This window comes from Pseudopipra pipra, chromosome 1 (assembly GCF_036250125.1).
Source record: "Pseudopipra pipra isolate bDixPip1 chromosome 1, bDixPip1.hap1, whole genome shotgun sequence".
In the NCBI taxonomy this organism is placed as follows: domain Eukaryota; kingdom Metazoa; phylum Chordata; class Aves; order Passeriformes; family Pipridae; genus Pseudopipra; species Pseudopipra pipra.
Genome location: NC_087549.1, coordinates 512,716 through 528,934, shown reverse-complemented (window position 1 = coordinate 528,934; position 16,219 = coordinate 512,716). Strand labels below are relative to the sequence as shown.

Here is a 16,219-nt window from a genome sequence, read left to right as displayed (position 1 = left end):
ATCCCAAACTTCCAGGCCCAAAATCCAAATTTCCAGGCCTGAAACCCAAAGTTCCAGGCCCCAAAATCCAAACTTCCAGGCCTGAGATCCAAACTTCCAGGCCCGAAACCCAAACTTCCAGGACCAAAACTCACACTTCCAGGCCTGAAACCCAAACTTCCAGGACCAAAACTCAAACTTCCAGGCCCCAAAAATCCAAACTTCCAGGCCAGAAATCCAAACCTCCGGGCCCAAAATCCAAACTTCCAGGTACGAAATCCAAACTTCCAGGGCCCAAAAATCCAAACTTCCAGGACCAAAACTCAAACTTCCAGGCCCGAAATCCATACTTTCAGGTCCAAAACCCAAACTTCCAGGCCTGAGATCCAAACTTCCGGGTCTGAAATCCAAACTTCCAGGCCCGAAACCCAAACTTCCAGGCTCAAAACCCAAACTTCCAGGCCCAAGATCCAAACTTCCAGGCTTGAAATCCAAACCTCCAGGACCAAAATCCAAACTTCCAGGCCCAAAATCCAAACTTCCAGGCCCAAGATCCAAACTTCCAGGACCAAAACTCAAACTTCCAGGCCCAAAACTCAAACTTCCAGGCCCGAAATCCAAACTTCCAGGCCCCAGAATCCCCCAGAGCCACAAAAACTCCCCGTTTCCCCCACCACCACCACATTTAAGTTTCACGGGGATATTTTTCCCGTTCTCCACCGTGACATCGAACCCGGAGGCGATTCAGGGACGGAGGGGCCGCCGACGCCTCCGGAATTCCCGAGCTTTCCTGAGCCGGCCCCGTCATTCCCAATCACCGTCAAAGGGCCTCTGTGTCCCTCTCCCCGCACGCGATCCCGGCGCTCCCTTCACATCCGCTTCTCCTCTCCCTGAATTCCTGTCCCTTCGGATTAAATCCCCCCTTACTGGCTCTCCCCTCCCCCCCTTTCCGTGTTTCTGCTCCCGGGTTTTCTTTTCCCAGGCGGGAGTCGGGCTCTGCTCCCGAGGGACGGCCTCGGAGCTGCGGCCTTCGCTTGGATATTCGGGAACATTCCTCATGGAAAGGGCTGGTCAGGGCGTCCATCCCGGAGGGATTTGACATCCCTGTGGATCAGGGGGGATTTGACATCCCTGTGGATCAGGGTGTCCATCCTGGCAGGATTTGACATCCCTGTGGATCAGGGTGTCCATCCCAGTGGGATTTGACATCCCTGTGGATCAGGGGGGATTTGACATCCCTGTGGATCAGGGTGTCCATCCCGGGGGGATCTGACATCCCTGTGGATCAAAGTGTCCATCCCAGAGGGATTTAACATCCCTGTGGATCAGGGTGTCCATCCTGGGGGGATTTGACATCCCTGTGGATCAGGGTGTCCATCCCGGGGGGGATCTGAGATCCCTGTGGATCAGGGTGTCCATCCCAGTGGGATTTAACATCCCTGCGGATCAGGGTGTCCATCCTGGCAGGATTTGACATCCCTGTGGATCAGGGTGTCCATCCCAGTGGGATTTGACATCCCTGTGGATCAGGGTGTCCATCCCGGTGGGATTTAACATCCCTGTGGATCAGGGGGGATTTGACATCCCTGTGGATGTGGCACTTTGGGACCAGCTCAGTGGTGGCCCTGGGAGAACAGTTGGATTTCATCCCAAAGCTCCTCTCCGACCTCAAGAATTCCATGATTTTACTCAGGACCTCTCCAGGTCTCCAGGAATTCGTTCCTCGTTCCCCTCGGAAGGGGTTGGATTGAAGTCAATCCGGTTCCAATCCGGACACTTCCCACTGTCCCGGGTTGTTCCAACCCGGCCTCGGACACTCCCAGGGATGGAAACCCAAACCCCACAGGAAGGATGGACAGATTCCCTTGGAATTTCCGAGTCTCCAACCTGAACCATCCCACGATTCCACGAGGACCTCTCCAAGTCTTGAGGAATTCAGCCCTCATTCCTCCCTTACCTTCTCCCTGCTGATCCCTGGTTTTTCAGGGATTTTGGGAGGGTTTGTTTTTAGCCCCCTTGGATGTTTGGGCCTTTCCACTCCCGCTCCAAACATTCCTCAGGGATACCTTAGGAGGAAAACCTGATGACACAGCCCCTGGATCCTCCTCGAGCCGAAACAGGTTTAAAAATTCCATGGATTTAAGCTCTTACTGAGCTAAACCCAGTGAAATCCGTGGAATCCCGGGATTGTTTAGGTCGGATTAAAGATAATCCAGTTCCAGTCCTGCCACGGAAAGGGACACCACCTCCCACTATCCCGGGTTGTTCCAAGCCCTGCCCGACCCGGACACTTCCAGGGGTGGAAACTCAAACCTTCCAGGTGGGATGGACACATTTCCCTGGAATTTCCCGGGAGAGCCGTTTTTAACTGATCCCTGCAGGGAACCGGATCCCGCGATCCAGCTGCCAATTCCTGACATTCCCGGCGAGAGCATTCCTTCTAAAACACGCCCGGGACGCTCCACAGCAGGGAAACCCTCTCTGCAAATCCTCTGGGATGCTGTTGCTCCGTAATTCCCTCGGAATTCAGTCGTGGCCACGCTGGGAAGAGCCCAAGGAAGGGAAAATTCCCTCCTTCCCTTCGTTTCCCGCAAAGCAAATCCTTAAAAAAGCGGGAGATGAGGAGCCCGGACGCGGCTCCAGGATAAAGATCATTTGTGTTTCTCCTCCTGGCAATCGGATTCCAGGGAAATCCGGGATTAAAGCGCTGCCCAGGAAGCGGGAGAATCGAGGTTCCTCGGGAATGTTCGAGCTCCAGATCCCGAAACCGCCCCGGAGATCGAAACCTCGGAGATGATCCCAGTTCGCCTTTGAGTTCCCAAAACCGGCCAAGAAATGGGATGAAAGAGGTTCCAGAAATGCTGATTTATCTTATCCCGATGGAACTCGGTCCCCTTAAAAAAAAAACCAGGATGGAATTCCCAGGGAAGACCCCGGATCCCTGGGAGTGTCCAAGGCTGGAGCGATATCCCGGGATAGCGGGAGCTGCCCCTGCCCATGGAAAAGGGGTGGGAATGGACGATCCTTCAGATCCCTCCTGACCCAAAACCGTTCCAGGGGGTTTGGGAGAAGCACAAACCAGATTTTCCACGGTTTTCCCGGAGGATTCCGAGGTGGGAAGGAAAAGCAGGAGCCGGGAAGACCCAGGGATGGCGGCCGGGGGGGTTTTAATCCGATAATTAAGGAGTAATCGTTATTAATGATGTCTATGATAACGTGCTTTATATCAATATTAATTAGGTAATTAAAAATAACTCTATTTAAGCCCCTCCCCCTTTCCAATGGACAAAATCCCAGAGGGATTTTCCTTCAGGAATGAGGGGATTTATCCCAAATAAAAACGACACAAACTCCGGTGGCTCCGGGGAGACCTTGGAGCCCCTTCCAGGGCCTGAAGGGGCTCCGGGAGAGCTGGAGAGGGACTTGGGAAAGGGCTGGAGGGACAGGACACAGGGAATGGCTTCCCAGGGTCGGATGGGATATTGGGAAGGGATTCCTGGCTGGGAATTCCCAGCTCCATCCCCTTCCCCGGACGCGCTCCAGCCCCTCCGTGGATCAGCCCAAAACCAGGATTTGAGGTTCCTTAGAGGGGGATCATCCCCTTCCTAATCCCTTTCCTGCTCCCCCTGGCCACCCTGCGGACACAACCCGGCCATTCCCACAAAATCAGCCCCCACAGGGACCGTTTTTTCCCAAGCTGAGTCCCAATTTTTCCGCCGCAGAGGGGGGGGAAAATTCCCACCGGGCGTTTTCTGGCCGCGTTTTCCGGGCGGAAAAACACGAGCCGGGAGCGTCCCCGTCTTCCCATCGTCCCCGTGGCTGCAGGGGTGGGCACCCCCGGGATCCAAAGCTCCTCCAGATCCCTCCAGTCCCACGTCCACAGGATCCACCTGGATCTGCCCCGGGAAGGCCGGAGGAGCCCCACGGACACAGGGAGCGGGACAGAGCCGGGATGGGGAGTTTGCTCCGGCTGGAGGAGCACCAGGAGCACCAGGAACGGCCCAACCTGTTCCTCCTGCGCTCCCAGCTCGGGTTTCTCCCCAGGCTTTGGCCGAAGCTGCTGTTTGGGGGTGAGAAACCGGGACCTGTTTTTCCTGCTGGGTTCTCCCGAGGCTCTCCCGCGGCCTCTTCCACACAAAAAAAACCCTCCTCGGCCTCGTCCTGGGCTTTGCTGCCAGGAGGGAAGTCCCAGCTGGGATCAGGGTTGATCCTCCAGCACGAGAAGCTGTTCTTTGACACCAAAAATGCCCCTTTTTTTCAGGAGTTTTGCCTCAGCCCGGAAGCCCATCCGGTGTTTTGAGGGAGGCGGGAATTTTCCCGATCTGGGGGGTTTTTAAAACAACATAATCAATAAATCCATTTGTTCCGAGTCTCCTCTTTCCACAGGACAACTCTGCCCTTCCAGGAACGCCCCTGCCCTGCTCGGGTCAGATCCCAGATCTGGGATTCCCAACATTCCTGAAGGACCTGGAGCTGCTGGAGCAGGTCCAGAGGAGGCCACGGAGATGCTCCAAGGGCTGGGGAACCTCTGGAGCCGGGCTGGGAGAGCTGGGAATGTTCAGCTGGAGAAGGGAAGGATCCAGGGAGACCTTGGAGCCTCTTCCAGGGCCTGAAGGGGCTCCGGGAGAGCTGGAGAGGGACTGGGGACAAGGGATGGAGGGACAGACACAGGGAATGGCTTCCCAGGGTTGGGTGGGATAGTGGGAAGGAATTCCTGGTTGGGAGGGTGGGGAGGGGCTGGGCTGGAATTCCCAGAGGAGCTGTGGCTGCCCCTGGATCCCTGGGAGTGTCCAAGGGCAGGTTGGATCCCCCTGGGATGGTGGGAGCTGTCCCTGCCCGTGGGACTGGACAGGAATTAAGATCCCTTCGACCCACCCCATTCCAGGGTTCCCCCGTTCCACCCCCAATCCCAACCCATTCCAGGATTCCCCCATTCCAGGATTCCCCCATTCCACCCCCAATCCCCCCCATTCCAGGGTTCCCCCGTTCCACCCCCAATCCCACCCCATTCCAGGATTCCCCCATTCCAGGATTCCCCCATTCCACCCCCAATCCCACCCCATTCCAGGATTCCCCCATTCCAGGATTCCCCCATTCCAGGATTCCCCCATTCCACCCCCAATCCCACCCCATTCCAGGATTCCCCCATTCCAGGATTCCCTCATTCCAGGATTCCCTCATTCCACCCCCAATCCCGGACATCCCCGATCCCCCCCCTCCTTCCCCCCTTCCTTCGGAGCTTCCCCAAACCAGCCCCTGAGGAAGAACCTTCCCCGTCCATCCCCAAATCCCAAAGCTCCGGGAACACACACCCAGACCCCCCTTCCGAGCCCGGATCCATCCGGGAATCGCTCCCAGCGGAACCTCATCCCGGGCCTCCTTCGCTCCCGGTTTTCCCAGGCATTCCCTCTGCAATCCCGGATTCCCACATCCCTTTGCTGCAGGAACTGTGATCCCCACTCTGGGTCGCTCCTCTTCCCACCTCCCGCCCGCTCATTCCCGGGAAATTCCGCTTCAAACCGCTTCCCAAAACAAAACCAACCCGGATTTGGGAAGGCGGGTGCCGGGATATCCGGCGGCCGAGCCCTGGAAAGCTGGAGGGATTTATCCAGATCCCTAAAAAAAAACCCCCACCAAACTGGGCACCCCCGAGGATTCCCGGATTCCCTCCCGGGTTTTGTGGGAATGTCGGAAGGGGAGGAGGAAAAAGGAATAAAAACCAGGAGAGACTTTGGAGGTCGAAGGAAGAGAGAGGGACCGGGAATTCCAGGGAAGAGCAAAGGACCAGGAATTCCAGGGAAGAGCAAAGGACCGGGAATTCCAGGGAAGAGCAAAGGACCAGGAATTCCAGGGAAGAGCAAAGGACCAGGAATTCCAGGGAAGAGAGAGGGACCAGGAATTCCAGGGAAGAACGAGGGACCGGGAATTCCAGGGAAGAGCAAAGGACTGGGAATTCCAGGGAAGAGCAAAGGACCAGGAATTCCAGGGAAGAGCGAGGGACCGGGAATTCCAGGGAAGAGAGAGGGACCAGGAATTCCAGGGAAGAGCAAAGGACCAGGAATTCCAGGGAAGAGCGAGGGACCAGGAATTCCAGGGAAGAGCAAAGGACCAGGAATTCCAGGGAAGAGCAAAGGACCGGGAATTCCAGGGAAGAGCAAAGGACCAGGAATTCCAGGGAAGAGAGAGGGACCAGGAATTCCAGGGAAGAGCGAGGGACCGGGAATTCCAGGGAAGAGAGAGGGACCAGGAATTCCAGGGAAGAGCAAAGGACCAGGAATTCCAGGGAAGAGCGAGGGACCAGGAATTCCAGGGAAGAGCAAAGGACCAGGAATTCCAGGGAAGAGCAAAGGACCAGGAATTCCAGGGAAGAGCGAGGGACCAGGAATTCCAGGGAAGAGAGAGGGACCAGGAATTCCAGGGAAGAGCGAGGGACCAGGAATTCCAGGGAAGAGCGAGGGACCGGGAATTCCAGGGAAGAGCAAAGGACTGGGAATTCCAGGAAGAGCGAGGGACCAGGAATTCCAAAGGCCAGGATCCTCCCCTGGGAATCTGGCCAAATCACAACTGGCTCCAACATCCCTGGGGAGCTTTGGGAAAACAGGCCGGGAGCTGAAAACTGAACCAAAACCCGGAGCAAACGGAGGGATAACGAGGAATTCTGAATTCTCAGATATTCCAGCAGCCCCTCGAGGAATTCTGAATTCCAGGAGAATTCCAGCAGCCCCCTGATGCCCCTGGAGTGTGTTTAATCCCTCCCCCTCTTCCCTGAATTCCAAACCAGCCCGGATGAGTCGGGAAAGTGGAGGGAGAGAGAGGGAAAAACCCAAAGGCTGCCGGCGTAAAATTCAAACAAATAATATATTAGGGAAGAGCCGGAGGGAGCCGAGGGTGGAGATAAGGGTCTCGGGAGTTCAAGGGAGATCACCACGGGAGCAGAAGGGAGGAGGGAAAAGCCGGGATGGAATAGTATAAAACAAGGATGAAAAAGCAGGAATTAGACCCACCTTACGCGAGGAGAAGGTGGTGGGGACGCTCGGAGGGACCTTCAGCAGGTGCCAGGGGGAACTTCTCCGGATATTCGGCTGCGGGAGCAATATTCCCAAAAAAAAACAGGCCATAGAAAGCTGGGAACAGCCTAAAAATCCCCTAAAAAAACCCTAAAATCCCTAAAAAAAGCCTAAAAACCCCTAAAAAAAGCCTAAAATCCCTAAAAAAAGCCTAAACTCCCCCAAAAGTCTCAAGTCCCCCCAGAAAGCCTAAAATCCCCCCAGAAAGCCCAAAATCCCTAAAAAAAACCCTAGAATCCCTCAAAAAAGCCTAAAATCCCCCCCAAAAGCCTAAAATCCCTTTGAAAAGCCTAGAATTCCTAAAAAAACCCTAAAATACCAAAAAAGCCTAGAATCCCTAAAAAACAAAGACAAAAAAACCCATAAAAAAGCCTAAAATCCAAAAAAAAAGGCCTAAAATCCCTAAAAAAAAGCCTAAAAACCCCTAAAAAGGCCTAAAATCCATAAAAAGCCTGAAACCCCTTAAAAAACCCTAAACTCCCCAAAAAGGTCTAAAATTCCTAAAAAAAACCCTAAAATCCCTAAAAAAACCCTAAAACCCCTAAAAAAACCAGCCTAAAATCCCTAAAAAAAGCCTAAAATCCCCCAAAAAGGCATAAAATCCCAAAAAAAGGCCTAAAATCCCTAAAAAAGGCCTAAAATCCCTAAAAAAGCCTAAATTTCCTAAAAAAGGCCTAAAATCCCTAAAGAAAACCTAAAATCCCTAAAAATGCCTAAAACCCATAAAAAGCCTAAAATCCCTAAAAAAAGCCTAAAAACCCATTAAAAAGCCTAAAATCCCTAAAAAAAGCTTAAAATCCCATTAAAAAGCCTAAACTCCCCCAAAAACCCTTAAAATCCCTTAAAAAACCCTAAAATCCCTAAAACCCCTAAAATCCCTAAAAATCCCCTAAAATCCCTAAAAAACCCCCATAAATCCCTAAAAAAACCCTAAAATCCCTAAAAAAAACCCCTAAAATCCCAAAAAACCCTCTAAAATCCCTAAAAAACCCCCCTAAAATCCCTAAAAAAATCCCATAAATCCCTAAAAAAACCCTAAAATCCCTAAAAAAAAAGCGCTTTGGGATCCATCCCCCCGCTCCGGGTCCCTCCATGGATTTGTGCCCCCCCCAGGGATCGGCTCATCCCTCGGTTTGACCCCTGGAACCCCCATCCCTCCAGAATTCCTCCTTCGGGTCCGGGGGGTTTCACTTCAAGTGGGTTTTTTTGGGGGGTTTTCATTCCAAGTGGTTTTTTTGGGGGGGATTTCCCAAATTCCCAGCGGTGGGATCCCCAAATCCTTCCTTTTTTCCCCCGGAGGAAGGAGACACCGCCAGGATTTGGCCTCGCAGGGGTGGTTGGGGGAGTTAAACCCGGCCTAAGCCAGGCCCAAACCAGAATTAAACCCACGGCAGAGGGAGGAATTATCCAGGAAAACTGGGCCTGGATCCTCCCCTTTCCCGGCCTAAATGTGGATTTAGGAATCAGAACAACCTGGGAGGAATTATCCATAAAAACTGGGCCTGGATCTTCGATTTAGGAATCAGACTGAGCTGGGAGGAATTATCCAGGAAAACTGGGCCTGGATCTTCCCCTTCCCTGGCCTAAACATGGATTTAGGAACCAGAACAACCCGGGAGGAATTATCCATAAAAACTGGGCCTGGATCTTCCCCTTTCCCAGCCTAAACGTGGATTTAGGAGTGAGACTGACCTGGGAGGAATTATCCACAAAAACTGGGCCTGGATCTTCCCCCTTCCCGGTCTAAACATGGATTTAGGAATCAGAACAACCTGGAAGGAATTATCCATAAAAACTGGGCCTGGATCTTCCCCTTTCCCGGCCTAAACGTGGATTTAGGAACCAGAACAACTCAGGAGGAATTATCCATAAAAACTGGGACTGGATCCTCCCCTTTCCCGGCCTAAACATGGATTTAGGAGTCAGAACAACCTGAGAGGAATTATCCATAAAAACTGGGCCTGGATCCTCCCCTTTCCCAGCCTAAACATGGATTTAGGAGTCAGAACAACCTGGAAGGAATTATCCAGGAAAACTGGGCCTGGATCTTCCCCTTCCCCGGCCTAAACGTGGATTTAGGAGTGAGACTGACCTGGGAGGAATTATCCAGGAAAACTGGGCCTGGATCTTCCCCTTCCCCGGCCTAAACATGGATTTAGGAGTCAGACCAACCAAGGAGGAATTATCCAGGAAAACTGGGCCTGGATCTTCCCCTTTCCCAGCCTAAACCTGGATTTAGGAACCAGAACAATCAGGGAGGAATTATCCACAAAAACTGGGCCTGGATCTTCCCCTTCCCCGGCCTAAACGTGGATTTAGGAATCAGAACAACCCGGGAGGAATTATCCAGGAAAACGGGGCCTGGATCTTCCCCTTTCCCAGCCTAAACGTGGATTTAGGAGTCAGAACAACCTGGGGGGAATTATCCAGGAAAACTGGGCCTGGATCTTCCCCTTTCCTGGTCTAAACGTGGATTTAGGAATCAGAACAACCCGGGAGGAATTATCCAGGAAAACTGGGCCTGGATCTTCCCCTTTCCCAGCCTACACATGGATTTAGGAGTCAGACCAACCAAGGAGGAATTATCCACAAAAACTGGGCCTGGATCTTCCCCTTCCCCGGCCTAAACGTGGATTTAGGAATCAGAACAACCCGGGAGGAATTATCCAGGAAAACTGGGCTTGGAACTTCCCCTTTCCCGGCCTAAACGTGGATTTAGGAACCAGACCAACCCGGGAGGTTCTCTGTTCACCTGACCAAGGAGCAGGAATTCCCGGAGCAGGGATCTGGGAATTCTGTTCCCCCCCCAAAGCAATTCCTCTCCGGAGGGGAGTTCCCAACAATCCCACAGCTCAAGATTCCGACCCCCCCGAGCCCTTCCCGGGTCGGAATTCCCGGGTGGTGCCAGGAGTCGACGGGCCTGGAGTTTGGGATCGAGGCCTAAGGGGGTCACCCCGGAATCCAGGCACGGGAATGTGGGATCTGCCCCATTCTCCGGGAAAAAGCTCCTCCAAAAGCTCCTGGAGGAGTCCAAAATTTGGGATTCATTCCTTCCCTGGAGCTCCATCCGGGAACGCCGGGATCATCCCGCACGACGGAACGTGGAACCCACCAGAGGGGGGGTCTGCTGGTCCGGGGGATCAGATTTCCATGGAATTGTTTGGGTGGGAAGGGACCTCCAGGATCGTCTCATTCCAAGCCTGGAAGTGCCCAAGGCCGGGCTGGAGGGGGGTTGGAGCAACAGGTCCAAAATTCCCAACAGGAGGGAGAAAATTCCCAAAGAAGGGGTGAACATTCCCAAAGAAGGGGTAAAACTGCCCCAAACGGGGTTATTCAAATTCCCAAAAATAAGGGAGGGAGGAAGGAAGGAGGGAGAAGGGATTTATTTTGAAACGGGAATTAAAAAGTCGGCCTTGCCACCCCCACACCCCCCGAGTCCTCGGGATGATCCCCAGGGATCCCTCCCACCATCCCACATTTCCAGGGTCGGCGGCGGCGTGAAAACATCCTCGCTGATTATCCCAGAGCTGGTCCAGAGCCCTCCCAGAATTCCCGGCAAATCCAGCAGCTGCACCAGCTGCTCAGGGCCACCCAGGAAATCCACTTCTCAGGGGGGAAAAAGCGGCTCCTTTTCCCAAGGGAGGAGCAGCAGGAAGAAATTAAATCCCCCAAAAAAATCCCACCCCAAAATGAAAGCGCGAACCGATCGATCCCGCCCTCGTCGTCACGGATTTCTGGAAAAATTAAATCCCAAAAAAAACCCCACCCCAAAATGAAACCATGAACTGATCGATCCCGCCCTCGTCGTCATGGAGTTCCGGAAAAATTAAATCCCAAAAAAAACCCCACCCCAAAATGAAAGCGCGAACTGATCGATCCCGCCCTCATCGACACGGATTCCTGGAAAACCAGGACTTGGGACGACCTTCCAGAGTTCTCCTTCCCACCTTTTAGGGTCGGGCTGGATGATCTGGAGGGTCTTTTCCCAGCCCAAGCGATTCCATGATTCCGTGATTCCCCGACCCCTCTTTGCTCCCAAGGGCAGCCCCAGCCCTTGGAATGTCGGGATTTGCAGCGGGAAAAACACGACGCCGATGACGGGAGGTTTTGGCGGGAATCGCGCCCGGATCCGAGCAAAGACTTCCCTAAAAAACAAGGGTCTTGCCACAAGCCCTCCCTTCCCAGAGGAAGGGCTCTGGAATGCTCTTTCCCAACTCGAACCGCCGGGATTGGCTTGGATTTGAAGCCCAGCCCAGGTCCCGGCGGGATCGGCGACTCCAAAGTCCAGCCCGGGGTTAAATTCCTCCAAATTTAGGCTTCCAGGCCTAAAATTCCTCCCGCTCGGCATTCCCGGGATCAGGACTGGGATCAGCTGAAGGAAGTGACTCTCCCGGGGCTGGACTGGGATGATCCTCGTGGATCCCTCCAGCTCCAGGCCGGGCCGGACGGGCCTTGGAGCCCCCGGGAGAGCGGAATCCCAGGGAAGGGGGAGGAATGAAGGGACCTTTCCAGCCCCTCCCAACCCAAAGCATTCCAGGATTCCGGGATATTCCACGGACACCGCGTGGGATCTGTCCCGTCGGGCTTCCCTCTGGAATCCCACCTGGAGCTCTCCCTCTCCCACCCACGCCGGGGGACGGGGAAGGAACACGTCCCTTCTCCCCCCAAAAACAGGGAATAACAGGGAATAACAGGGAATAACAGGGAATAACACGGAATAACACGGAATAACACGGAATAACACGGAATAACACGGAATAACCCGTCCTTTCCAGCCACCCTAAAACCACATCCCGCACGAACATTCCAGGGTCTCCCATCCCTGTGTCCGTCCCCGTCCGTGACCAAATCCCAACGTTCCCCCCCCTCCCCCGAAAACCAGGAGTTTCCCCCTGGCCCCACAAAACTCCGGCTCTCCAGGCCCGCGGGAAGGCGCAATCCCGATGGTTTTTAGGGATCGGGGAGCATCGGAGAGCACCCACCCGGGAAAGGCATTCCAGGGAGGAGGGAGACCAAGCCAAGACATTCCAGGGAGGAGGGAGAGCAACCAATCAACCCAAGACATTCCATGGAGGAGGGAGATCAACTCAAGACATTCCAGGGAGGAGGAAGACCAACCAACCAACCCAAGACATTCCAGGGAGGAGGGAGATCAACCCAAGGCATTCCATGGAGGAGGGAGACCAACCAACCCAAGACATTCCATGGAGGAGGGAGATCAACCAAAGGCATTCCAGGGAGGAGAGAGATCAACCAAAGACATTCCAGGGAGGAGGGAGACCAACCAAGCCAAGACATTCCATGGAGAAAGGAGATCAACCAACCCAAGACATTCCAGGGAGGAGGGAGACCAACCAACCCAAGACATTCCAGGAAGGAAGGAGACCAACCAAAGACATTCCAGGGAGGAGGGAGACCAACCAACCCAAGACATTCCATGGAGAAAGAAGATCAACCATCCAAAGACATTCCAGGGAAGAAGGAGACCAACCAACCCAAGACATTCCAGGGAGGGAGGAGACCGACCGACCTCCATTCTGGGACGGACACGGATCCGACGGCGCCGAGCGCGGCCTCCCATCCCACTTTTCCAAGCCTCACATCCCACTTTTCCAAAGCTCTCATCCCACTTTTCCAAGCCTCACATCCCACTTTTCCCAACCCTTCCCCGGCCACCTGCTGCTGGAAGGTCCCCCCCAGCTCCCCCCATTTCCGATGGAAACCCGGGATTATATTTATTTCCCCCCTCCCCAATCCCGCCCAGCTGCGCTCCAGGTGAGGAGCCGGAGCATTCCCGGCGCATTCCCGGCGCATTCCCGGCGCATTCCGCAGAGGTCACTCAAGGGGTTCCGGGAAGGAGGGAGGGGAGAGAAGGAGGGCTCGGGATCAATAAATAAAGAAATCGGGACCATTTCCCATCCTGCAGTTTTTTCCCGGCCGGCAGGAGAAGGCAGGGATCGGGATCGGGATCGGAAGGGAGGGAAGGGGAGGGAGGGAAGGGAGGGAGGGAAGGGGGGGGGAAGCGGCGCAGGGAGGAGGGAAAAAAACCCCGCCGTCCGTGTGGAATCAATCAATCAATCAATCAATCAATCCATCAATCCATCGATCCATCGATCCCGGCACAACTCGGAGGGTTCCCCCCCCCTCCTCCATCATTCCAAGGCCGGTGGATCCCTCCCCGCTTCCCAATCCCGCCCCGAATTCCAGCGCTGCGCATCCCCCGCTGCAGCCCCCCCGCCCCCCCCCCCCCCGGATCCCACCCGGCTCCAGCCCCGCATCCACACCCATTCCCACCCCTCCCCCCTCCCCCCGGCCCTGCCACACCTCGGACCTCCAGGAAAACACCTCCTGGATCCCGCGGGATCCATCCCGGCGAGAAACCGCCCCCCCCTCCTTCCCTCCCCCCCCCCCCGCGCGGAGGATCCGCGGGGAGAAGGTCGGGGCTGGATCCGGCCCTTCCAAACCCCCCCGGGGGAGCAGGGGGGATCCAACCTTTCCATGGGGATTAGGGGGGGGGATCCAACATTTCCATGGGGATTAGGGGGGGATCCAACCTTTCCATGGGGATTGGGGGGGGGATCCAACCTTTCCATGGGGATTAGGGGGGGATCCAACCTTTCCATGGGGATTGGGGGGGGGATCCAACCTTTCCATGGGGATTGGGGGGGGGATCCAACCTTTCCATGGGGATTAGGGGGGGATCCAACATTTCCATGGGGAGCAGGGGGGGATCCAACATTTCCATGGGGGGCAGGGGGGGATCCAGCCTTTCCATGGGGATTAGGGGGGGATCCAGCCCTTCCATGGGGATTAGGGGGGGATCCAGCCCTTCCATAGGGATTAGGGTGGGATCCAGCCTTTCCATGGGGAGCAGGGGGGGATCCAACCTTTCCATAGGGATTGGGGGGGGGATCCAGCCTTTCCATGGGGATTAGGGGGGGATCCAGCCTTTCCATGGGGAACAGGATGGGATCCAGCCTTTCCATGGGGAGCAGGGGGGGATCCAGCACCTCCAGATCCCCTCCATGGGAAGCAGGGTGGGATTTGACCCCTCCGGAGGGAGCAGGATGGGATCCAGCCCTTCCACGGGGAACAAGGTGGGATCCAGCCCCTCCAAAGGGAACAGGGTGGGATTTGACCCCTCCGGAGGGAGCAGGATGGGATCCATTCCCTCCAACCTCCACCACGGGGATCAGGGGGGGATTTAACCCCTCCATGGGGAGCAGGGGGGGATCCGGCCCCTCCAAAGGGAACAGGGTGGCATCCAGCCCTTCCATGGGGAGCTGGAGGGGATCCAGCCCTTCCATGGGGAGCTGGAGGGGATCCAGCCCTTCCATGGGAACAGGGTGGGATCCAGCCCTTCCATGGGAACAGGGTGGGATCCAGCCCTTCCATGGGAAGCAGGGGGGGATCCAGCCCTTCCATGGGAACAGGGTGGGATCCAGCCCCTCCATAGGGAGTAGGAGGGGATCCAGCACCTCCGCCCAGCCCCCATGGACAGCAGGATGGGCTCCAGCCCCTCCAGAAGGAGCAGGGTGGGATCCAGCCCCTCCAAACCTCACTCCAGAGGGGCAGGGTGGGATCTGACCCCTCCATGGGGAACAGGGTGGGATCCGACCCCTCCAAGGGTAACAAGGTGGGATCCAGCCCCTCTAGAAGGAACAGGATGGGCTCCAGCCCCTCCAGAAGGAGCAGGGTGGGATCTGACCCCTCCAAAGGGAACAGGGTGGGCTCCAGCCCCTCCAAACCTCACTCCAGAGAAGTAGGGTGGGATCCAGCCCCTCCAGAAGGAGCAGGATGAGATCCAGCCCCTCCAGACCTCACTCCAGAGGGGCAGGGTGGGATCTGACCCCTCCAAAGGGAACAGGTGGGCTCCGACCCCTCCAAGGGTAACAAGGTGGGATCCAGCCCCTCCAGAAGGAACAGGGTGGGCTCCGACCCCTTCAAGGGTAACAAGGTGGGCTCCAACCCCTCCAAAGGGAACAGGGTGGGATCTGGCCCCTCCAAAGGGAACAGGGTGGGATCCGACCCCTCCGAGGGTAACAGGGTGGGCTCCAGCCCCTCCCCAAGCCCCTTCCCGAGGGAGCAGGATGGGATCCAGCCGCCCCCCGCCCACCTTTTCCCAACGCCAGGGTGGGGTTGAGCTCCGTTCCCCCCCCATTCCCATTCCCAGCTCCATCCTGCAGCCCCGGGGATCCAGGTGGGCGCATCCAGCCCCCCCTCCCATGCGCCAAAATCCGGGAGAAGGAGCTGGGGGGGTGGTTGGGATCCGCCACCCAAACCCAAACCCGCACCTCGGCGCGGCTCAGGTGGGGACGCCCCCCCCCCACCTCCGCCACCCCCCCCAAAAATCAAGGTGGAGCCCCCCAAACGCGCCCCCCCGCCAAGAGAAACCCCCGGACGGGCGCAAAGACCCCCCAAAAGTGCTGATGGGGGGGTCGGGGGGGCAAAGACCCCCCAAGGGCACCTCAAAGCGGGGGGGGGGGAAACCCCCATAACCTCTATAGGGGAAAAGGGGGGCCCCCACCCAGAGCGGGTTTGGGGGGTGCGGATCCCTTCGAGTGGCGGGTGCAGCCCCCCCACCCCACCCCGGACCCCCCCAAATCCCCCCGGACCCCCCCGCGGGCGCGGTGCCGGCTCTCACCTCTCCGCCATGATCCGCGGCGGCTCTACCGCTGCCCGCCGGTCCCGGTATTCCCGGTGTTCCCGGTGTTCCCGGTGGCTCCCATGGCTCCCATGGATCCCCCCCCCCCCGCGGCCGCTCCCGGGCGCGCTCCGAGCGCGGCGGCCCCGCCGCGTCCCCGTCACCCGCGACAACGGCGGCGCGGCCAATGGGGACGGCCCGGGGGGGCGGGCAGGGCGCCGGGACACGCCCCCCTCGTTTTGGGGCAAAACACACCCTATTTAAACCAGGGGGGCGGGGAGAGGCGCGGGAGCCGACGGGAGGTGGGGGTGGTTTTTTTGGGTGCGCGCGCGCTCTGGGCAATACGGTAAACGCGGCGCGCGCGCGCAGGGGAGCGGCGCGCCGCGTCGTGCGCGCGCGCGCGGTGAAATACGGTACTGGCGCGGCGCGCCTTCGGCAGTACGGTACCGGCTGCGCGCACCCGCATTCGGGGGGCAGCGCAGTTCTGGGCTGCGCTTTTTGGAAATACGGTTCTCTCGGCGCGCGTGCG

At 56.7% G+C, this 16,219-nt stretch overlaps 1 protein-coding gene across 2 annotated transcripts in view; it reads right to left on the bottom strand.

Annotated features, from left to right (window-relative positions):
- Nucleotides 1-15,939, bottom strand: part of ARHGAP39 (Rho GTPase activating protein 39) — a 97,543-nt gene extending 81,604 nt beyond the window's left edge. The window contains exon 1 of one of the 2 annotated variants that reach the window (XM_064678357.1): nucleotides 15,691-15,939. In XM_064678357.1, the coding sequence (XP_064534427.1) occupies nucleotides 15,691-15,701 (11 nt within the window). In that variant the 5' untranslated portion in view covers nucleotides 15,702-15,939. The remainder of the gene's footprint in view (nucleotides 1-15,690) is intronic. The other variant, XM_064678269.1, reaches the window with a different exon arrangement.
- Between the last annotated feature and the right edge of the window lie 280 nt (nucleotides 15,940-16,219).